This window comes from Budorcas taxicolor, chromosome 1 (genome assembly GCF_023091745.1).
Source record: "Budorcas taxicolor isolate Tak-1 chromosome 1, Takin1.1, whole genome shotgun sequence".
NCBI classification, from domain to species: Eukaryota; Metazoa; Chordata; class Mammalia; order Artiodactyla; family Bovidae; genus Budorcas; species Budorcas taxicolor.
The window spans coordinates 160,059,897-160,085,287 of record NC_068910.1 but is presented as its reverse complement, the minus strand read 5'-3'; the positions used below and the strand labels follow the sequence as shown (position 1 = coordinate 160,085,287).

Genomic DNA, 25,391 nt, shown 5'->3' with positions numbered 1-25,391 from the left:
AAGCGAAGTCTTAACCACTAGACTGCCAGGGAAGTCCCTCACCACATATGTTTTATTTTTATTTTTTATTTTTTATTATTTTATTATTATTTATTTATTTATTTATTTTTTAATTTTAAAATCTTTAATTCTTACCTGTGTTCCCAAACATGAACCCCCCTCCCACCTCCCTCCCCATAACATCTCTGTGGGTCATCCCCATGCACCAGCCCCAAGCATGCTGTATCCTGCGTCAGACATAGACTAGCGATTCAATTCTTACATGATAGTATACATGATAGAATGCCATTCTCCCATATCATCCCACCCTCTCCCTCTCCCTCTGAGTCCAAAAGTCCGTTATAGACAGCTGCGTCTTTTTTCCTGTCTTGCATACAGGGTCGTCATTGCCATCTTTCTAAATTCCATATATATGTGTTAGTATACTGTATTGGTGTTTTTCTTTCTGGCTTACTTCACTCTGTATAATCGGCTCCAGTTTCGTCCATCTCATCAGAACTGATTCAAATGAATTCTTTTTAACGGCTGAGTAATACTCCATTGTGTATATGTACCACAGCTACCACATATGTTTTAAAATTCAGTGGGAAAGAAAAGACTGAAATAAAGAGGATAGATGTGCCCTGAGCTATTTTTCCATGGTTATGACTTTTTATTTTTAAAGGTTATTCCAAGTGTTTGGAGCTGGCTTCAGATCTACTTTGAAGACGATTAAGGCTCCCAAACTAGTACCTGCAGATTTTCTCCTAGTCTCTAAACACAAACTCTGGGATCTGAAAAAGCTTTATAACGAATAGTAGTTGACATGGAATTGAAGAAGGTGGTACCTGCCCTCAATATTCTTCCTTCTCCCTTTTCCATGTTCCTTTTCCGGCCTCTCCCTGCCCCAACATCCCTGAACCATGGCATCCAGTGGTCTCTACGTTAACCAGTTAAGAGCTTACCCCTCCATGTTCTCTCCTGAAGCAGCACGCACCTCATCTTTACACCCTCCAACTCAAGCCAGATCAAAACTTACATCTCCATGGTGGGATATTTCTGGCTAATAACATTATAAATTGATACATTCTGATAATAAGGACTTGAGGAATTTCTATTAGAGTCCCAGGTTAATGAAAATGCAGAGTGAATGTCAGGTACGCCAGGGAAGTCAAATTTCAGGTGACCTCTTCACATCTTAACATGCACTCATTAATGGAGCAAGTCCTGAGTAGGGGCCCTGCACTGTTTGTGTGATGTCACAGGAAGGCAGATTGTCATACCAATTTAAGGAGCAAGACTTACTTCTAGGGATTACCCTGGTGGTCCAGAAGCTAAGAGTCCACCTTGCAATGCAGGGGATGCAAGTCCCATCCCTAGTCGGGCAACTACGGTCCCACTACCGTGGAGCAAGTGAGCCTCTGGGCTGCAATTTACGAGCCCAGACATTCTGGAGCCTGTGTGCCACAACTGCAGAGCTTGCGTGTCACAACTAGAGAGTCCATGTGCCACAACAAGAAGATACCACATCATGCAACCAAGGTCCCACACGCCACAACTAAGACCCAATTCAGCCAATAAATAAATAAGTGTTTCAAAAAGACTTACTTCTATATAGATATAGTGCTTGCTGTTCTCTATCACATAGACGTAAGCAGCATGGATGGATTCTTCATGGTACTTGATACCAGCAGACCAATCAGCAGCAGAGCGGAGTAACTATAAGGCAGCAATCAGAAATGAGCAAATGTAAGACAATAGAGATGATGCCAGAGGAATTAATATAATGAAGTCCACCTTTTTTCTTCCAAACAGCTAATTGATTACAGTGGTTTGTGTGATATGTGTGCACGAGGGAGAGAAGGTGGATAGGGAACTGGTCCTTAGATATAATCCACAATAAAGAAGCCCAGCTGAAAATCCAGTCCTCAATATATGCTCTTCCACCCAGGATTATTTTCATTTATGACTGGAAATCAGGAGGTTGTGGTTTCTTAAAAGAGCATTTAAGAAACACCTCTTTCAGTGGCTGTGAGTAGGGTGACCATTTGTACTCTTTATTCCCTGATGGCCCCACAATTATAACAGAATCCTGGTGTATTAATAACACTTTTACTCCCAAAAGTGTCCTGGTTTGAATCATATGATATGGACACCCTAGCTCTGACTTGATAATGTAATTCCTCTTTTCCCTCAAATATATACTGTTCAGAACCGCTGTTGTTCATTTGCTAAGTCATGTCCAACTCTTTGTGACCCCATGGACTGCAGCACACCAGGCTTCCCTGTCCTTCGCTATCTCCTGGACTTTGCTCAAACTCATGTTCATTGAGTTGGTGAGGCCATCCAACTATCTCATCCTCTGTCACCCCTTTCTCCTCCTATCCTCAGTCTTCCCCAGCATCAGCTTGTTCTCCAATCTTTTCCAATGAGTCAGCTCTTCACATCAGTGGGCCAAAGTATTTTAGCTTCAGCTGCAGCATCAGTCTGGAGAAGGCAATGGCACCCCACTCCAGTACTCTTGCCTGAAAAATCCCATGGATGGAGGAGCCTGGTAGGCTGCAGTCCATGGGATTGTGAAGACTCGGACACGACTGAGCGACTTCACTTTCACTTTTCACTTTCATGCATTGGAGAAGGAAATGGCAACCCACTCCAGTGTTCTTGCTTGGAGAATCCCAGGGACAGGGAGCCTGGTGGGCTGCTGTCTATGGGGTCGCACAGAGTCAGACATAACTGAAGTGACTTAGCAGTAGCAGCAGCAGCCAGACCTTCCAATGAATATTCCTAAAGGGTCGATTTCTTTTAGCATTGACTGGTTTGATCTCCTTGCTGTTCAAGGGAGTCTCAAGAGTCTTCTCCAGCACCACAATTCAAAAGCATCGATTCTTTGGCACTCAGCCTTCTTTATGGTTCAACTCTCACATTTGTACATGACTACTGGAAAAACCATAGCTTTGACTATACAGATCTTTGTTGGCAACTTTCAGAATAATACATTCTAAAATACAAATAGATTCATTTAGACACGTAACCTTGATTCTGATTTTAATTAACTGTCTGATCCTTGATGTACCACTCCAACTGTCAAGTTTCTCACTCATACCGCCTCCCTCTCTTTAGACACTTCCCTGCTCCCACTTGGATCACAATAAGAGCTTCCAGCTCAGACACCTAGTATATGGTAAACACATGAATGCACAGTGAGCCTGCCTGGGTTCAAAGCTTAGCTCAACCACCTAGCGGCTTTCATCTCGGTCAAGTTCCTTAACCTCTCTGTGCCTCAGATTTGTTCTATAAAACTGAGTATCCACTTTGCAAGTTTATAAGAGGATTCAAAGAATTAGTGTGCAGTTTACAGAAGGAGGCTGAGCACCTAGTAAGTAGTACACAAGTGTTTGTTGTTATTAATGAGAGCCTTAGGGGATGCATTTGAGCTGTAGCAGATCATTCCATAGATACTTCTGACTATAACTATGCTACAGTCTGGCCACATGGAAGCCTTTCTCAACACTAAGAATCCATTGGTTGTAATTTTTTCCAGCATTCTAACCAGTGTTTCAGTATACTGTTGGGCATATAGTAGGTGCTCAATAAATACTTATTATTTGACTTTTGTTATGCAATAGAATGTTATCATAGAAGAATCACTATTAAATCCTGATTAAATCACTATTAAATCTCTAATTCTGATTTGAAATGAGTACTGAAACTGTTCCTCTTGAGGTCAACTGAAATTAAAAATAAAAGAAGAGCCCATACTTATTAGAGAAGGCAATGGCACCCGACTCCAGTACTCTTGCCTGGAAAATCCCATGGATGGAGGAGCCTGGTAGGCTGCAGTCCACGGGGTCACTAACAGTCGGACACGACTGAGTGACTTCACTTTCACTTTTCACTTTCAGGCATTGGAGAAGGAAATGGCAACCCACTCCAGTGCTCTTGCCTGGAGAATCCCAACGACGGGGAAGCCTGGTGAGCTGCCATCTATGGGGTCGCACAGAGTCAGACACGACTGAAGCAACTTAGCAGCAGCAGCAGCAGCATTAGAAATTTATAAAATGATCCAATGCAAAATCAGTTTTATGTCTGTTACAAATAAAAGGTCTGGTAAAAATTTTGCTTTAATCAATAACTTTAAAAATTGCACATACTGATATAAGACTCAGTTCAGATCAGTTCAGTCACTCAGTCGTGTCCAACTCTTTGCGACCCCATGAATCACAGCACGCCAGGCCTCCCTGTCCATCACCAACTCCCAGAGTTCACTCAGACTCACATCCATCGAGTCCGTGATGCCATCCAGCCATCTCATCCTCTGTCGTCCCCTTCTCCTCCTGTCCCCAATCCCTCCCAGCATCAGAGTCTTCCCATGAGTCAGTTCTTCGCATGAGGTGGCCAAATTACTGGAGTTTCAGCTTTAGCATCATTCCTTCCAAAGAACACCCAGGGCTGATCTTCAGAATGGACTGGTTGGATTTCCTTGCAATCCAAGGGACTCTCAAGAGTCTTCAACAACATACTTCAAAAGCATCAGTTCTTCGGCACTCAGCCTTCTTCACAGTCCAACTCTCACATCCATACATGACCACTGGAAAAACCATAGCCTTGACTAGACAGACCTTTGTTGGCAAAATAATGTCTTTGCTTTTGAATATGCTCTCTAGGTTGATCATAACTTTTCTTCCAAGGAGTAAGCGTCTTTTAATTTCATGGCTGCAGTCACCATCTACAGTGATTTTGGAGTGCAAAAAAATAAAGTCTGACACTGTTTCTACTGTTTCCCCATCTATTTCCCATGAAGTGATGAAACCAGACACCACGATCTTCGTTTTCTGAATGTTGAGCTTTAATACTACTGAAATCCAAACCTAATACTAAAACTGATTGTGCCATGCTCAGAATGTTATTTGTTTATTCATTATGAAGTACTTATTATAATATAGCTCCCCAAAAAGCATTTTATTTAATGCTATCTGATAAGTATGTATAATGAAATCAGAAAATTTAACTATTAGCAAGAATAGTCATATATCTCAGAAGGAAATTTACAAGGAAAACAGATAAATATAATGCACACTGGGAAAGTATCTTGATTCACATAATCTTCAGGGAACTGCATTACTGTTCATCAGCATAAATAACAAAGGTTAAAAAAATAGAGGTTTCAATTCTTTTTTCACTCAAATTTCTGTTGAATTTTGTTGCTAAGGTGTATGGCTCTGAAAATGCAGGTCATCTCGAGCAGATCCTCTGGCCACACATCCTGATACAATTCTATACTACTTTGTCAACAATTTGTAAATCTGCAGAGTTTACTGGAAAGGTAGGAACACTTGAGACCTGCCCTATCACTCTGCACTTACTAGCTCTTTCACCTTGAACAAGTCATTTTAATATCATGGAGGCTTGATTTCCTCCTTTAAACACTTGAGATTGCTCTGTCTGTCCCTGTTTTTCTCTCTCTCATACACACATACCTGCCCACCCACACACTCCCATACAGAGCTGCTGTAAAGAAAAAAAATGGCATGACAAACACAAAGCATTGTTATACAGCACACAGTAGATATCTGATACATGGTAGATATACTTTTCTAAAGGCTTCCCTAGTGGCTTAGATGGTAAAGAATCTGCCTGCAATGCGGGAGACGGGGTTCAGTCCCTGGGTTGGGAAGATCCCCTGGAGAAAGGAATGGCAATCCATTGCAGTATTCTTGCCTGGGAAATCCCATGGATGGAAGAACCTGGCAGGCTACAGTCCATGGGCTCACAGAGACTTAGACACGACTGAGTGACTCACACACACACGCACACACACACACCCACACACACACACACACCCACCATCCTAAAATGTTATGAGCAAAGTTTATCTGCTACCCTTGGTGGTAATGTCCTAGTCTTGCCCTCATATCCATACACCTTATGCTTTCTTTACTTTCTCAGTTTCAAATTTTGTTCCTTCAACGATTTAATAAACTTATTCACATAAGATATATATCAGGAGTGTTGAGCAAGGGTCAACTCAAAGGTCAAGTCTAATTGATTCCAAGTGGCTTCCTGGACAGCTATGTTGAAAAGTGGATTCTTGGAACTAGACACATGGGGGAAGAAATCTGGGTTAATGGTGAATGGCGGCCAGGAGGGAAAGCATGAAGGTCACATATCTGCCATCTTTCCTGTGACGGATAATGGTAAATGTTTTCCTTTCTAGAAGCAGTTAAATGTTTATAATAAGTACATTTGTAAGCCAAAAGAAGACCATTTTGTCATTAGCCTGTGGGAGAGCATAAATAAAGTAGAGGGAAGCCCACCCCTGATGCCTATAAACCCATACAAGGTAGATGGTTACCTATACCCTAAGGAGGTTTAGCATTATCTGTCTTATTGTCTGACACTGTTTCTACTGTTTCCCCATCTATTTCCCATGAAGTGATGGGACCAGATGCCATCTTCTGGTCAAAAAAGATCTTCGTTTTCTGAATGTTGAGTTTTAAGCCAACTTTTTCACTCTCCTCTTTCACTTTCATCAAGAGGCTTTTTAGCTCCTCTTCACTTTCTGCCATAAGGGTGGTGTCATCTGCATATCTGAGGTTATTGATATTTCTCCTGGCAATCTTGATTCTAGCTTGTGTTTCTCCCAGTCCAGTGTTTCTCATGATGTACTCTGATTATAAGTTAAATAAGCACGGTGACAATATACAGCCTTGACGTACTCCTTTTCCTATTTGGAACCAGTCTGTTGTTCCATGTCCAATTCTAACTGTTGCTTCCTGACCTGCATACAGATTCCTCAAGAGGCAGGTTAGGTGGTCTGGTATTCCCATCTCTTTCAGAATTTTCCACAGTTTAGTGTGATCCACACAGTCAAAGGCTTTGGCATAGTCAATAAAGGAGAAATAGATGTTTTTCTGGAACTCTCTTGCTTTTTCCATGATCCAGCAGATGTTGGCAATTTGATCTCTGGTTCCTATGCCTTTTCTAAAACCAGCTTGAACATCAGGGAGTTCACAGTTCACGTATTGCTGAAGTCTGGCTTGGAGAATTTTGAGCATTACTATACTAGCATGTGAGATGAGTGCAATTGTGCAGTAGTTTGAGCATTCTTTGGCATTGCCTTTCTTTGGGATTGGAATGAAAACTGACCTTTTCCAGTCCTGTGGCCATTGCTGAGTTTTCCAAACTTGCTGGCATATTGAGTGCAGCACTTTCACAGCATCATCTTTCAGGATTTGAAACAGCTCAACTGGAATTCCATCACCTCCACTAGCTTTGTTCGTAGTGATGCTTTCTAAGGCCCACTTGACTTCACATTCCAACATGTATGGATGTGAGAGTTGGACTGTGAAGAAGGCTGAGCGCCGAAGAATTGATGCTTTTGAACTGTGGTATTGGAGAAGACTCTTGAGGGTCCCTTGGCCTGCAAGGAGATCCAATCAGTCCATTCTGAAGGAGATCAACCCTGGGATTTCTTTGGAAGGAATGATGCTAAAGCTGAAGCTCTAGTACTTTGGACACCTCATGAAAAGAACTGACTCATTGGAAAAGACTCTGATGCTTGCAGAGATTGGGGGCAGGAGGAGAAGGGGACGACCCAGGATGTGATGGCTGGATGGCATCAAGGACTCGATGGATGTGAGTCTGGGTGAACTTCGGGAGGTGGTGATGGACAGGGAGGCCTGGCGTGCTGCGATTCATGGGGTCGCAAAGAGTTGGACACGACTGAGCAACTGAACTGAACTGAACTGATCTTATTGTCTGAATCCAAATCTGTATCATTTTCTCAAAATGAAAACTCATTTAACTTAAAAAAGTCATCATTTTTGGTTAAACTTGAACATATCCTTCAAATAATACAGAAAAAAATTACTTGAGACTATTACTCATTTATTATGATTTTGATTAGCTAAAATCTATTTATCATCATAAGATAATTAAAAATATGAATTTCTCTTTTACCACTGAACCAGAGGCCCTAAGGTGATGTACAAATCAACTCAACTGCTTTAAATGATTGATAATCTAGAAAATATGTAAACAAATCTAGCAAGAAAGCCAAAGGCATTTTGATTGACTTACTTTTATTTTAAACTTAAGATTTACTCACTTCTTTTCTTAACTGACCTGACCAACTTGTCTTAACATTTTTGTTTCAAACCAATGTAACTGAGACAAACTTCAAACTCCCCCTCACATGCACAGAAATGTGGCTTATCTTACTGCCCCAGGTATACTGAGATCCATATCTAACCCATGCTTTTCAAATCTCAAGTTTGAATACACAATTTTAAACTACACGTATGCCCTTTTTAAAGGACATATTTCTAATTCTGTGCTTTAGCCTCAAGATTGTAACTAGAACGTCATTTTCCTTTGTACGGTGTCCTATTTTTTGACTCAAAGGATAACCTTCTCTTTATCCATAAGCTCTAATCCCCTTACACGTAGTGGGCCCAAGCTGAATATGTGGGCTAAAATGCAGAAATCTATTCTTGAAGGAAAACTTTCTTTGTATTTGTCCCTAGTTCCTGTCCTCTTACTGTAATGCTTTTATTCCCTATAAATCCAGTACATATCTTAATTCCTTTTTATTTCTCTGAGCTTCCAAGTCAATCACAGATCAAAAGTAATTTTTTTTTTGTCTTTCATACAAAAGTTGGCCTCCATGTTGCAGCTCACAAGTGGCATGGGTCAGGGAGAGAAAAGAAGTGGTCAGATTATTGAGCTTCATTCTTCCAGTCTGTGTTGAGAAGCACTGCAGGCAAGAAACTGCAGAAATGGACTTTGTTCAAGAATCTGCCTCACACTACCAAATTCTTCCTTTTTTTTTTTGCCATGCTGCGCAGCTTGTGGGATCTTAGTTCTCTGATCAGGAAACAAAACTGGGCCCTCTGCAGTGAAAGTATGGAGTCCTAGCCACTGGATCACAGGGAATTTCAAGCTCCTCCTTCTAAGAACCATTCGCCTAAAGTCAAGTGTCATCAACACACACATCACAGTATGTCATTATTCCAATAGGATGATCCTTTGGCCTAAGCAATAGTGAAAAGTTAAACTTTAGGGTGAAGGGATGGAAGAGAATATACTTTTTGAAGAACAAGACTTAAGGGGAGAGAAGTCCTAGGAAAAAACATATAGTTGAGAGCTCTTGGAAGCCGGAATGAAGCAAAAGGAGAACTGGGGCTGGATTTGGGTCTGCAGCCACAAAGGATGATCTCAAAAGGCAAGCATGCCATGCAGCTTTGCCTTGCTGGGGCCCTTGGTGGTTCAACCATCCTGGGGCTTACTGGAGACAGTCTTTCTGCTGAGCAGCTATGGTCTCAGGCTCTGGAGTCAGACTGCTAAAAATCCAGTCTCATCCCTTCCATTACTCACTGTGTTATTTTAACCTCTCAAAGCCTTAAGTTTCCTCATATGTAAAAATAAGGGGTCAAAGAGAACACAACTTAAAGACTGGTAAGTATAAAATGAGATAATCCACAAATCAGTGCAATGCTGAGCACAGGGTAAACACTCCCCGCTCATGTGGCTTCAGCCAGCCAAGATCCACAGCGACATGCACAGAAGTCTTACCATATGAGGACCTGGTCTGTAAATGGAAAACAGCTTCCAGGTTAAGAAACCTCCTTAGAAATGCCAAGTGGCTATTTTTCCCTTTCCTAGTCTCTACTTTGTTCTATCAGTGTATAAAACATTTTGCTGTTCTTTGAAACATTGATTCCTACACTGACATCCTTTGGAGTGTCATTTGGACATTTTCCCTAAGTGGAAGAGCAAACTCTTCCAATCATATAATTGGAATGCTATTTACATTTGCCTGTATATATTTTTTCTTTTCTTTTAATAGAGAGATTGAAGACATGTCTCCAGTGGATTATTTCCCTCACTTTCGAAGGACTTCTTGGCAATGACTGTCTAAGAAATGACTCTTCTACTGTAAGCTGCCCAATTTAATAAAAGGTACTATTTCATGTATCGATTCCACATTGATGCTAATTCGGCATCAAGTGCTTTCTTTTATCTTAGTAGACAGGTCAGATGTCTTCTGTCTTGGTCATTTATCGTAAATGGAAATCATAGCATTCAGGAACCTACTTTGTTCTTTTTAGGGAGGAAACAAGTTCTTTTATAAACTCTGTGCATAGGCAGTTTCAGAATCATCTTTCCTCCCACCCGCCTCCCCATACCTTTTTCCTGCTATGTCTTGTCCAAGCGCTCTTGGCAAGCTTTGGGAACACACAGCACTGAGGGGAAACAACTGAGATTATTTAAGTGTCAGTGGAAGTGGCTGAAGTCAGATCTCAGGACTGGGTGACTGTTTTTAGAAGCAGAAATTCATGCTGGTGGGGGCAGGTCTCCATTCTGCCTGCTGGAGCTCTAGTCTCCTTGGCTGGCTGTGTCAGTCGTCTGCAACAGCTGTGCATATAGCTGGAATTAACAGTAGTATGTGCCTCAGGGTGATCGGGCTCAACATTTTTGTGTTAAAAAATCAAATAACTAGATTATCTGCTGCAGATGAAAGAGCAGCATGAATTTCTTTACCTTATTGTATCCAATGTTCTTTTTCTCCATTTCAACATATATGGTACAAACAGTATAAAGATTTCTGTATCCAGAACTAACCTGTCACCCATCCAGATAAATGTCAACTTCTTCACTGCAAACTTTTGAAAACACTAGGAAATGCCTGAAGGTTGTAGCTAATACTGATATAATTCAAACAAGGGTATTCTTCTGGTGATTTGCATGGATTAACTTCTTAAACTATCACCACAACCCTATGAGACAGGTACTATTCTGATGACTGTTTTAAAGATGAAGGAAATGCATTCAGAGAGGTGAAATAATTGTCCCAAGGTTTACAGCTCATATGTAGCGAAACAGAAACTTGAATACAGTCTGACTATAGAATCTGCCCCTTCCCCTTGCTATATTACATCACTCCTTTTCAGTTAAGTAAGCTTGTGGTCTCTAAATTACATGATGAACTACAAACTATGTTAAAAAAAAAAAAACTCAATCAATGTTTTAAAATCAAAATGTTAAAAAGAATAAACCTAAAGAAGAATTTTATTAAATTTCTCAAATAGTCATTTGTCTATTGCCACACGATAGCTGAGAGAGAGAAAGGTTTGAAAATATGACAACAAATTCTTTAAAAATTAAGTAGCCTCCTACACAGCCAAGTCCTAACTCCCTGCTATCTTCTGGATTCTCTGGAAAACCAAGGATTGGACTCGGCTATTGTTTTCAACCTCTAAGCACTAGACTCTCATAACTTGACAACAATGTCTAGAACAAGATGAATAATGTTTACAGCCAGTGAGTAATGTGAAGCGAAATAGTGCTGTGGTCAGAACTTTAGAGAAAAGGAGAAGTGGAGCAGTATAATTTCTTTTCCTCAGCGTCTGGTCCTCTCAGATTTTCCTGTCCTCAAAAAGACACACTTGTCTGGCCATACCCACTGTTTTCACAACTGGAGTTATTTTTGCAGTTCTGAAAACATCTACTGGCAACCAGTAGATGTTTCTTGAAGGAAAACTTTCTTTGTATTTGTCCCTAGTTCCTGTCCTCTTACTGTAATGCTTTTATTCCCTATAAATCCAGTACATATCTTAATTCCTTTTTATTTCTCTGAGCTTCCAAGTCAATCATAGATCAAAAGTAATTTTTTTTTTGTCTTTCATACAGAAGTTGGCCTCCATGTTGCAGCTCACAAGTGGCATGGGTCAGGGAGAGAAAAGAAGTGGTCAGATTATTGAGCTTCATTCTTCCAGTCTGTGTTGAGAAGCACTGCAGGCAAGAAACTGCAGAAATGGACTTTGTTCAAGAATCTGCCTCACACTACCAAATTCTTCCCCCCTTTTTTTTTTTTGGCCATGCTGCGCAGCTTGTGGAATCTTAGTTCTCCAATCAGGAACTAAGGCAGGTACTATTCTGATGTCTGTTTTAAAGATGAAGGAAATGCATTCAGAGAGGTGAAATAATTGTCCCAAGGTTATACAGCTCATATGTAGTGAAACAGAAACTTGAATACAGTCTGACTATAGAATCTGCCCCTTCCCCTTGCTATATTACATCACTCCAGTGATGGCAACCAGTAGATGTTTTGTGAGGTCTAAAGCTTTTAAACGATGGAGGAATCTTCTTTAAGAAAGAGAATATCAATTTATAAATACAAAATTAGTGTATTCTTGGATTTATTATAGCAATCTCTTTACCTGTCTCTTTGTTTTCATTCTCTTTCTAATATTATATGTTTTCACATGTATAAATTTTAGGTCTCAAAGTGTGTTTGTTTGGAAAAATTGAAATAGACATGTCACAGAATGAGAGATCCTACATCAGTTAAGCTTGGGAAATGCACATAGTATATTTAGTCTTAGTGATTCCATGATGTATATACCAGTATCACAAAGGCACTGAGAAGTCCTGTATTTTAAAAATCTGCAAAAACTTATCTGTCCATGGAAACCTTTTTTGTGGAATAGCTACTAGCATTTCACAGGCAAAACCCAATTTGGGAAACTCTGATCCAGGTTCAGTTCAGTTCAGTCACTCAGTTGTGTCTGATTCTTTGCAACCCCATAGACTGCAGCACGCCAGACTTCCCTGTCCATCCCCAACTCCTGGAGCTTACTCAAATTCATGTCCATAGAGTCGGTGATGCCATCCAACCATCCATCCTCTGCCTTCATGAAACATTCGTATATCATGTTTCCTCTCAGATGACCAAAAAAAGTCCACAGTTCACTAATACCTCCAGGATCAGGTTGAAATGAACAAGACCAGCACTTCAGGGCACCCCCAATCTGGCCATATGCTGTCTGAACCTTATCTACTACCTCTTCAAGAGCAAATGGTTTGCTGTAGTGGTTCTACCTTCTTATTCCTTAGAGGGGGTACCCAGCTCTGTCCCTCTCATTCACCAACCGCTCATGGCACACTGATCTGCATTCTCAAGACTTGCATTTGTCCTAAACCACAACTCGCCTTGTTAACTCAGTTCTCTAACATTAGAGCTTTCGCTCTCCCAGCTAACTCTTTGCCAAAAGGAGGCGGAGAACTCTTTTTGTCTGCTTCCTCGGTATCCAGGTGTGCACTGATCTGGCTGTGCAAAAAGATGGCACTTGAAAGGCATAGACTGACTGAGTAAATGAATTAATGAGTCAGTGAGTCTTGGTAAACTCCAGGCAGCCTGGGTATTCAGGGATGAACATATGAGTTTATAAGAGGTCACTGATCTACCTTCATTTCTACCACAACATCCCATGATACAGAGAAGGTGAACCAGGGCAGGTGCTTCGTAGGATGGACATGCAGAGCACCTATCTGTCTCATCAGGGCAGCAGGATGAGAATATGTAAAACAGGGCTGTACCAAAGGCATCAGAAGACATATGTATATGCAAACACTAGGATAAAACATCTGCTAATCATAAAAATACACAATGCCCAGCAATATCATTTCAACAGCTGCTTAATTAGTATCTGCTAACTTTGGTAAGTTGATCACTGAGTCAATTTTAATGCCATCTCAAATATTAAATTAAACTCTCTTGTTTTCTTAATATCAAGGCTCCTATTTTATCTTATAGGTAACTTTTTTCCCCTCTAAGTAGAATAAAATTAAACACGTTCATAAAATATTCATTAATTTACAAATGCGTGCATATCTATCTGTGCTTCTAAGTTTAAATTAGTTATCTCCTTTAGCCTGGGATGACTATTTGCTGTAGATAATTCTCTTAAGTGATTTATCTTTTTGATCTATTATTTGATCTATGGTTTGAAATGTCTTTTTATTTCTTATATACACACACCTCTACTTGCACACAGTACAAAGTAACTAATTCAGGCATTTCATTTATATCATTTAGGTGTTAGAATCCATGTCCAAATTATAAAAATCCATAATAGTAATGTTAGCAGCAGACTACTGGATCTTTACTTAAACAATAGTTTTAAAAATTCTGGTATGTTTATTTATTGTGAAATGATTAGCACAAGTTAGTTAACATCCATAACTTCACATATTTACAAAATTTTTTCTTGCGATAAGAACTTTTAACCTGTATTTCCTGGAAAGTAAAAAGTGAAAGTGTTATTCCCTCAGTTATGTCTGACTCATTGTAACTCCATGGACTGTAGCCCACCAGGCTCCTCCGTCCATGGAATTCTCCAGGCAAGAATATTGGAGTGGGCTGCCATTCCTTTCTCCAGGGGATCTTCTCAACCCAGGAATCGAACCTGGTCCTACATTGTGGTCTTCCCTGGTGGCTCAGCAGTAAAGAATCTGCCTGCAATGCAGGAGACCCAGGTTTGATCCCTGGATTGTGAAGATCCCTTGCAGGAAGGCATGGCAACCCACTCCAGTGTTCTTGCTTAGCGGATCCCATGGACAGAGAGGCCTGGCAGGCTACAGTCCATGGGGTTGCAAAGAGTCAGACACAACTGAAGCAATTAAGCAGCAGCAACAGCTCCTGCATTGCAGGTGGATTCTTTATCATCTGAGCCACCAGGGAAGCCCTGTACTCCCTTAGCAACTTTCAAACAATAGTGCTGTTAACTATAGTCACCACGTTGTACAGTACATCCCGAGGACTTTTAATTAAGAGTAAAACTGGAAGTCTGTACCTTTGACCACTGTCACCCACTTCTTAAACCCTCCTACCCCACCCTTTGCCTGTGGCAAACACCAATTTGTTCTGTACTTAAACAATACTTTTGATGCAGATAGTGATGACTTCAAACAAAAGGCAATGCCAAGGTGGCCAGCTCTAGATCTGTTCCTGCATGATATCAAGATACTTGAGTTGGAGTTGGTCCAGGGAGCAGATTAGGTAACAACTAGGATTTCAAGCTCCAGCTCTACTGATCACCCTCAATGACCCTGAGCAAGTCTCAAAATTTCACTGGGTCTTAATTTTCTTATTTGTAATTTGAGAACGTTGGACTGCATGTAGTCAAATTTTGTGCCTCTAATAAGCAAACTTCTCATTCTTTTAAAAATGCCTCTAAAAGGAATTTGGTTAATTAAGGAACTAAAATTAGATTGAACTATAGCTTCCAAGATGCTACGTTTCAACCAAATTCCTGGTACCTCACTAGTATCAGTCCCAGGGTTACTAGGTATCATGTTGCTAGAATCAATCAGAAGGACTTACAAGACAAGCCTCTCCTTGACTGGCTTTTTCTAAAGACATGTATTTATTACATTTATATAAGAGTTTTAGAAAGAGGATAAATTGAATACATTTAAAATTGAAAATATAATACTAAAATTTAAAAGATCTATTCAGATTTGTTTTGGAGTTGTCTGCTTTAAAAAACTTGAAGCCAATAGGCATTTAGTCCACATGAATGATCATACCCAGTAGTTATTTCATGAAAAACAAAAACCAAACTTACCTGTACATTAGCATGGACAGACCCAGGCACTTGGTATTTCAACTCGTGGGCTGTTGTTTGAGATTTGGGAAGCAGAAAAGGATAAGAAAGGGACCGATATTTTGGTTTCATAATCTAAAATAAAGAGAATCAGGTAAAAAAGATTCAAATGAAAAAATAATTCCAGTCTTCCCTACTTTGTGATTCTAAAAGATATACAGGTTCATTTGAAAAATAAAAATATATACTAACAGTGGGTGTTTCTAGCTGAAGAGACAACAGATTATTTATTTATGTTTTCTATTTCCCAGAAGCAGAAAACTCCTTTGTTCCTTCTTTTACCTTTTGGAGTGAGCATTGAAAGTGAAAGTGAAAGTTGCTTAGTCATGTCTGACTCATTGAGACCCTATGGACTATACAGTCCATGGAATTCTCCAGGCCAGAGTACTGGAGTGAGTAGCCGTTCCCTTCTCCAGGGGATCTTCCCAACCCAGGGATAGAACTCAGGTCTCCCACATTGCAGATGGATTCTTTACCAGCTGAGCCAATAGGCAAGCCCAAGAATACTAGACTGGGTAGCCTATCCCTTCTCCAGGGGATCTTCCTGATCCAGGAATCAAACCGGGGTCTCCTGCATTGCAGGCAGATTCTTCACCAATTGAGCTATTGCTTCATATTTTTAAAGAAAAGTTAAATATAACCTAGAGTTGTAGACTCACTTGAAAAGACCCTGATGATGGGAAAGATTGAGGGCAGGAGGAGAAGGGGACGACAGAGGATAAGATGGTTGGATTGTATCACTGACTCAATGGACTTGTGTTTGGGTGGACTCCGGGAGTTAGTGATGGACAGGGAGGCTTGGCATGCTGCGGTTCATGGGGTCATAAAGAGTCGGACACAACTGAGCCACTGAACTGAACTGAGAGCTGTAGAAGTATACAATTGCAAAAATGGGATTATTTTATAAACTGATTTTTTACTATGTTGTCGATATCTTGTAACAGCAATAAATCACTACAGGTCCTTTTAAAAATAATTTCATAGTAAAATGTCATGAACAATCATAATTTGTTTAATAAATTTCTATTAATGAAGATTTCAGTTATTTCTCATTTTATATGAATTATTAGATACAATGTCAAAATAAATTACTTACTGAATAACTTCTTTAGCTTAAATACCTGAAACTGATTTTCTGAGTCAAAGGTTACATCCTTTAAAAATTTTTTTGCGAATATACCAATTTATCCTCCCAGGAGTAGGGTATAAGAGCATCAAAGATCCTGAACCCAATTATGGGTTTCTGCAGTGTATTTAACTTTGCCAGTCCAATAGGTTAAAAATAATATCCTTTTATTTATTCCTCCATTCACCTCTAAATTCTTGTTAAAAATATTTCCACTATTTCTAAGCACTCCCACTAACTGTTTATAATGTAAATTAAGTGAAAAATAAGGTGACACTCTGAGTTAACAAAACTAAATTTTTTCCCCAAATTATATCCAAACTGTAGGGAAGAAATGCCTCATCACCATTTAAAATAAATAAAAGGGAATCTTAATAACACCAAGACAATAGGCACTTAACTTATGAGTATTAGATCAAATTCTTGTAAGTAATGAAGGCATCTTATAAAAGAAGACAAAATCTGGAGGAAAGAGAAGTTGCTCCATCTTCTCATATTGCTCACTTTGCTCAGAACTGCCTCTCAGAAGCCTGTGCCAACATGGATCCAGGGCATTGCCAGGACTGCAAGGACTTGAAAGCTGCAGCTCTCACCTGAACAAGGGTCCCAACCCCACTATAGTAGCTCAGCAGCCCTCCACATGACTATCAACCCAGGTGAGATGCTTAAACTGGGAGTCCCAGGTTAATGGTTAAACCATAGTCTGTGATGGTAGTACCATTCCTCTGCCCTCTGAATTATTTGTGGAGGAAAAGTTCAGGAACTATTTTTTTTTTCTCTTTTGCCCAGAGTCCCAGGTACTCTGACAACCGGACACTCAACAGTGGATGAAGTGGCACAGCTGCGGCCACATCAGCCCCTTCTCATCGCCTCTTCCTGGCCTGTCCCTCTACATGCGGACTGAATCATGCTAAAACCACCCATGTACCTTCGTGAAGTTCCAGCGCTGGATGAAGTGACGGGCCACATCGCGAGCTGCCTTGCCGTGGACTGCAGAGGCTATGTCATGCCACGGCATCCGGGGGGTGGAGTGCCTGTCAATGAAATCTGCCCAGGTGCACCAGGCAAGGATCCACACTAACTGCTGTGCCCACAAGGCACATAAACCATCTGACCCCAGCTCTGACCCCAACTATGATACATAAAAAAAAAAAGTGGTGATGTCCACCATATGTATATTTCTTGACTCGGACAGAATAATACCTTTATGGCCAAGGGAAGCATAGCTCTCACATTGAGGAACATGGTCCCTATGCACCTCTCCCAATATGAAGTTTCCATTCCACTATTAGAGAATCACTGAGAAAGGCAGATGTGAGTTGGTACAAATTATCTAAAGATATCAATGTGAAATTACATTTTCTCTTCTATTCTGTTGAAATAATGTCAAGCTATGTATGGACTACCATTTCTAGTTCCTGTTCAGTGTGCAAGCACTTAGATGATCTGAAATGTGTTGTTTTAATGTGGGAAGATGAAGATGATAAGCAGAAAAAAGGACGTCATCAAAGGAAGGGAAACATCTCCTGGAGAGTTACAGATTATGATGCCTAAAATATGCCTATATGCAATCTGGAGATTTCAAACAAGTAAGCTATATTTCATTTTCTGTTCTTACTATATTCACAAGGAAAAACCCTTAAGTATATGACTAAATCATGGTCTCCAATGTTTCACCAAATGTTCAAAACAAAACAAGATATTAGATCATGCACATGCATACTTGTTGAGATACTAACAAGGAAAAGACAAAAAATGCGCAGCCACCCACCACCACGGTACTCACCAGCAAAAGGTTTATCGAGTTGAACCCAGTCTTTGAAGACGAAATTGCAGTAGTCCTTTCCATGCCAGAATCTGGTTTCCCCATGTAGCTCTCCCACACGTGTCTGCACACTTCGGAGGGAGGCTGTGTCTGTAAATGCAGCAAGACTCACTCAAAGGCTGTGGTTCAGGTGGGCCCCAGGGAGGGAGGCTCACCTCACCTTTATTAACACCTAAACACTTCCTAACTTTTCTTCTTAAGCCTCATCACAAGGGTGGCATGGGTTCATTCCATCTGAGGCTGTGGGCTGGCTGTGGGCTGGGTAGTTGGGGCTATAACCAGGTTCATCATTTGACAATGAGATTTTAATATTTTTATACATGTTTCAATGCCATTCTCCCAAATCATCCCACCCTTGCCCTCTCCCACAGACTCCAAAAGACTGTTCTATACATCTGTGTCTCTTTTGTTGCCTCTCATACAGAGTAATCGCCAGTGCAGGTTCGATGTATGATACAGGATGCTCAGGGTTGGTGCACTGGGATGACCCAGAGGGATGGTATGGGGAGGGAGGTGGGAAGGGGGTTCAGGATGGGGAACACGTGTACACCCGTGGCGGATTCATGTTGATGTATGGCAAAACCAATACAATATTGTAAAGCAGTTAGCCTCCAATTAAAATAAATAAATTTATATTAAAAAAAGAAATTTAATATTTTTATTCTCATCATCTAGCAGATCACTGGCAGAATGGATCACAGGGTTAACTTGCTGGGTGAGAGCGGTAAAGCCAGGTCTGCTGGAGGAACATGAAATGCCGAGGCCATCAAGAAGTCATGTTCTTCTTTTTGCTCAACCAATATGGTGCACATCTAATGTGTAATTCTTGTCTTTTGCATTTCAAAATGCAAGAACCTCAAATTTGCAGACAGTGGTGTTCTAGCCCTGGAACTGACTAGCTAAGTGACACTGAGCTTCACCCTTTTGGGTCAGAAATCCTTTATGTACAAAAGGAAGAATTTGGCCCAGCTATCATCTAAGATCTTTTGGGCTCTAACATCCTATATTTCTATGATTATAAATGACTTCCATAAAATATCATAACAATAGAAGAAGCTTAGGATCACATAGGCGCAAAAGCAGCATCTACTGCAGTATTTCACAAAACGCTTTGGCAGGAACATTTTCAGTTCAGTAAATATGTTGACTTAAATAGTTTGTACATTTATGGGATATGCCAATCACAATGACAGATAAGCAGGGAACTAGCAGAACTACAAATCACAAAATGCAGCGCTTGGCACAAAAGAGACACTTAACCATCAGACACTGGATGCAAAACGTTTGTTGAATGAATAAATGGTACCACACACAGAAGCCAGAGTAAATACTGGACTGGTCCCCCTACCACCATACTGCCCCAGATGTATCCTTCCAAAAATGCAGATTCCTTATTTAAAAGCCTTCTAGGATGACCTGCCTACAAGGGGGTCAAATCCTCAGGGTTTAGTGTGCAGAGGCAGTTCTTAAACTGCTGCCAATCTCTCTTTCTCATCCTCTTTTTCCCCATACAACCCAGGCCCCAGGCACACCACCGTTCTCACTGATTGTGACAGGCCTTATCTGTCATGCAGCCAGTACATGATTCCTTCAGACTCGAATGTTCTTCCCACCCTCTTGGTCTGACCTCCTCCTCATCCTTCAAGAGCCACGTTAGCTGTCACCTGTCCTAGAGACACTCCCCATAACCCAGCAGGGAGAGGCTGTGGAATCATTCATAGTTGCACACCCCAGGGCCCTTGACTCTGTGACTCATCTGTCCCTCCCTGTCCGCCACTCACTCATCTATAAACTCAGGGGTGGGGAGTGCATCCCTTCAGTGCCTGGTGTAGCTCCTGGCATTCAGTAGGCAATTAATAATAATTGCAGAGTGAAGAATTTTAAACAATCACTATGCACTCTGCTAGTGAAAGTGAAGTTGCTCAGTCGTGTCTGATTCTTTGCGATCCCATGGACTGTAGCCACCAGGCTCCTCCGTCCATGGGATTTCCCAGGCAAGAATACTAGAGTGGGTTGCCATTTCCTTCTCCAGGGGATCTTCCCGACCCAGGGATCAAACCCGGGTCTCCTGCATTGCAGGCAGACGCTTTAACCTTTGAGCCACCACGGAAGGAATAATCTGCTAGTATTCTATCCCAAACTGAATAATTAATCTCCAAAGAAAAATGTCTTGAAGTGCTAACAATGAACAAAACTATATAATATTAAAAATTAGAATTCTATTCATTTCTCCCAGTGATTTATTTTCCTTTTCTCTGAAACTGAAAGGCCCAAGTACTGATAGGTCTATTTGCTCACCTGTAGGCTCTTTATAGGAAGCATGGCACTTTATTTTTAAAAAAAAGATTAAAAATGGGAATAAAGAGAAGAGAAATAGCAGGTCAATTCCAAAGTAAAATTCAAAAATATATATAAAATTTGTTTTCATCAGTTGAGAAACTTTGGGCTAAATGTTTACATATATACACATATACTTGTTTAAAAATTAACTTTCATCTAATAATCTGTTTTGACAAGAAAAACAAAGTAAATTCTTAGTCTCAGAAAATGATCTTGGTGCTAATTGAATTCAGTCTGCTCATAATTCAAATTTGGTTTTGGTCATGGCCTACACCAGTGCAAATTAATCAGGGTCCTCTTCAGGACCAGTGAAATATTAAGGTTAAACAGAACCAAATCTTGTCAGTAGGATATTTCCCCCTGCTGAATCACTAAGGCACTAAGTTAGTAAAATATTTAATCCCAACACTTCTCTACTATTTAATAGATAATAAGCTCTTTGAGAGCAAAAATAAGTGTTATACAATTTACCATTGCATCCCTGAGAATGGAATTGAGAAATGACTTAACTTGCTATTCATGCTCCCTTATGATTAAATATCTGAGTGTAAAACATTTGCCTCAGCTAAATGACAAGCATCATCTTCCCCATTAGCCATCTATTAAATCATGCTTAACCGGAAATCATCAGCAAACAATTACTGAATATAAAAAGAATAAAATTAACCCTTTTAAAATGACTGTATCAAGGAAACAATGTGTTTGACATTCTCCCTCTTGCAACATAATTTTGAGAGGGAAAAAAAAAAGTCTTGAGGATGGCTGACTGATTTTGGATTAAAGTATATACTATAGAAATCTATCATAGTTACTAATCACATTTAAGATGAGCTGATTTTACTCCACTTTTTTCTACTTAGAAACATGCAATGATCTTGTATGCACACTCTACTGATTTCTACACATCACCAGTAAGGTTCACTCGGAACCCCATTCAGTGCGGCCTTTTGCATTCAAGTGAAACATTGCAGAGAAGCTAACCCAGTTCATACTTTTAGGAAAGGAAGCTATTAACTCAAGCAAACATTCAGTTTCAAACTTATGATGAAGAGTCACTCTATGCTTAATTTGGGTTTCTAGTCCAAGAATTAAGACCATACAGTTTGAGTCATTACATGATTTAAATGTAGGGCTATGCTCTTTAAATTTCCTTCTCCATTAATAGTAGAACCTTACTTTTTTTTCCCCCAAAACAAATTCACATGGCAGTCCAATATATAAAACAAATGTAAGTGGGATTTTTCTGGTTAAAGCAGGTAGCAATTAAGGTAGGAGGGGCCTGGGTCTTTAGTAGTATCCTCAAAACTCCCTGAGAAACACCAGGATTTAAGGAACAGACTCGGTATAGCACTGTTTCAGAAGAACTGAACTATTCTTTGGCATTGGTCTTTAAGTAAGTGAACTCTTTTTCATATTAAAAAGCTAACCTGGTAACTTAACATAGTTAATGGAAAGAGTCCTCTCGGTGCCCCCCTTCCCGTGTCCAGTGCATCAGCCGTGCCGTCACCTCTACTTCAGGATGGTTTCAGTACCTGCCTGGTCATGATCTGCCACCCCTGTCTGCTCTGAAGAATAAGCTTGTAAAAAATGTTTGTTAGATCTTGTCTGGCCTTTGCTCAAGACCAGCTGATGACTTCCTTTTTCTACTCAAAGTATAAGGCAAAATTCTATAACCTACTCAACCCTGTCCAACTTTGCTCCTATCATTATCCCCCGCCCTCCCAACTTCAGCCATGCCTGGAAGTCACCTATCCCGTCCTTTCTCACAGTCTACACTGGCTGGTCTCCCTCCCTTATCCTACTTCTCTCCTTTTGGATCTTTGTCGAAACCTCATCTCAGTGGAAAAGCATTCTCTGACTCCCTCCTCATATAAAATAATCACTCCTTCCCTCTGCCCTTTCTCTCTTCCCCTGCTCTATTATTCTGCGAGATAATTCGTACCACCTGACACACTGTGTTTGATGGTCTATTTCTATTTCCAATTCCCATCCTCACTTTCCCACTAGATAACTGAATCTCATTTATGTTGTTCATCCCATCCCTAGTACCCAGAACAATGATCGACATATTACAGGAGTTCAGTAAGTACTTATTTAATAAACAAATGAGTCATACATATTTAGTTTTGTACTCCCACTTACAATTTTTAATGATTGTGCAATTCCATCAAGGGAATAGATTGCTCATTATGTTCTAGAACCATCCTCCATCCTCTCTTGGATATTTAGGGTGTTTACTTTTTTCCCCCTCTCTCTCTCCCTTAAAAAACAAACAAACAAACAAACAAAAACAACAACACTGCACTGGATGTGTATCCAGTTTATTAAAGAGAGGATTTCCATCAACACCTAAAAACAACCATATTGCTGTACCCAGCTCATGACTGTGGGACTCACCCCCTCAGTCTATTACCAGCCTGAATTACTTAATATATTCTGCACTCAGCTTGCATCTTCTTTTCCACTTGCCTCCAATCCTGTTGTCAGCAATACTAACATTTAGTCCCCTCATTGCTCCATCTTAACTTCAGTCAAAACATAGCAAAGCCACATGCTGGAATTACAAAGCAAAATCTGGCCCTATTTGTAACCCTTGTCTTTAAAGTCTGCCCCTGACCTGGCTCTCTGGGCTTCCCAGTGCCCTGTCTCAGGGCTATGCTGCTCTACGGAGCACAGGAGTTACTGTGAGCTCTCTCTGAATCCACATAAGCATCAAGGGCTAGCTGTATGCTAAACAGACAAAATGTCTCCCCATATATGCCCTTCTCCATATTTTAATGGTATCAGTGTTGTTGAGATTTATGAATGCATATGGATTTAACAGTTACATAGGGGCTTTAGTTCACTATAGTCAATCACTTTAAAAATTGCTGGGTCCCCAGGATAAAGAATGCTGGAACCACTGCCCAAGGTCCAGCCTAGTGTTCAGGGTCATTAGCCCCTAATCGGAGAAGGCAATGGCATCCCACTCCAGTACTCTTGCCTGGAAAATCCCATGGATGGAGGAGCCTGGTGGGCTGCAGTCCATGGGGTCGCTAAGAGTCAGACACGACTGAGCAACTTCACTTTCACCTTTCACTTTCAGGCATTGGAGAAGGAAATGGCAACCCACTCCAGTGTTCTTGCCTGGAGAATCCCAGGAACGGGGAGCCTGATGGGCTGCCGTCTATGGGGTCGCACAGAGTCAGACACGACTGAAGCGACTCAGCAGCAGCAGCAGCAGCCCAACAGCCACAAATGACTCACATCCAGCCCTGCTTGCTGGGCTCCATCTCAGTCATCTCCTAAACAGTACACATAACTGTGGCCTTGAGAATTTAGCCAAAAGGTCCTGCTTCGGTCATCTGCATTTCTGCTAAATCACAAATCTGATTCGTGACTTCTAGGAGGCTGAGAAAATGGAACTTCACTGGGCACATCACTTATCATCTCTAAACCTTCATTTGTAAAAAGAAGATAACACTATTATAACCAAGCACCACCAGTGTTCCCGGCAGTGAGGGCCAGAGTCTGCACATGATAAAAGCTAGCTTAAATTTTACTGTGCTTGCTATTTACTATGACGATTGTGTGTATGCATGCTAAGTCGCTTCAGTGGTGTCCAATTCTTTGTGACCCCATGGACTGTAGCCTGCCAGACCTCTCTATCCATGGGATTCTCCAGGCAAGAATACTGGAGTGGGTTGCTATACTCTCCTCCAGGGGATCTTCCCAACCCAGGGATCAAACCTGCATCTCTTATGTCTTCTGCATTGGCAGGCGGGTTCTTTACCACTAGAGTCACCTGGGACGCCCATTATTTGTCCCTATATCTGATCCGTTGCCAAATCCCTCTTCATTCCCACTACATTTTAGGCCCTGATTAATTTATTTGAGTACCTCATTCTTACAAAAGCTTATCAGATCATCATTTCTAATAATACGTGCAGGGTAAAAGCTGTGAGAACAGAGAGGCAATCCAGAAATACACTCACTCTGCTCATGCAGCAAAAGCCGAAGCCTACGGAGATTCTGGCACTTCACACGCCACTTACCAATGTTAGGTCTAGTAAGCCCCTGCTCAGACTCACTGGAAGAGCGAAAGAGTTTCCAGTGGGGTTTTAAACCATGGATTAAATTCTGACGACTCCTACAGTGATTACAATAACCTGGAGAAAGTTAAGAGTTCTTTTTTTACAAAGATATATATATATATATGTAAATATACACACACATATATGAAGTTTTCTAAACTGGAAAGCAGGTTCAATCACTTTTAAAAGTAGGCAAGGCTATAAAATCAGTCACAAATTCTGTGCCACAGAAACTGTAGTTTTAAACACAACTCTGAAAAGAATAGTAAATGTACAAAATGTAGAAAATCTGATGTTTGAGGACAAAAGCTTGATGTATTTCTGGACAGGAAGAGATATGCAATCTCTGCTATGATGTTTATAAAGTACACCTAATACTTTTCCTTCATAATTTGGTATTAGTTTAGAAATGCTTAGCCATTTTGTGACCATTAGAAGCATCAATTGTGAGTGTTATGAGTACTGATGTGAATAAAACAATAAATCTCCTCTACAATGAGTCAAACAGAGCCCCAAAATGGTATGAGATTGAATAGGATGATACAATGACGTTTAAACATTGCTTGCTTTACTCCATGTTAGGTATAATGGTTCTG

At 40.6% G+C, this 25,391-nt stretch overlaps 1 protein-coding gene across 1 annotated transcript in view; it reads right to left on the bottom strand.

Moving 5' to 3' along the window:
* Positions 1-25,391, bottom strand: part of PLD1 (phospholipase D1) — a 228,823-nt gene that overhangs the window by 55,114 nt on the left and 148,318 nt on the right. The window contains exons 16-20 of the mRNA XM_052638648.1: positions 24,757-24,870; positions 18,344-18,472; positions 17,486-17,604; positions 15,393-15,506; positions 1,588-1,698 (exon numbers count right to left, since the gene is read on the bottom strand). Of these exons, the coding sequence (XP_052494608.1) occupies positions 1,588-1,698; positions 15,393-15,506; positions 17,486-17,604; positions 18,344-18,472; positions 24,757-24,870 (587 nt within the window). The remainder of the gene's footprint in view (positions 1-1,587; positions 1,699-15,392; positions 15,507-17,485; positions 17,605-18,343; positions 18,473-24,756; positions 24,871-25,391) is intronic.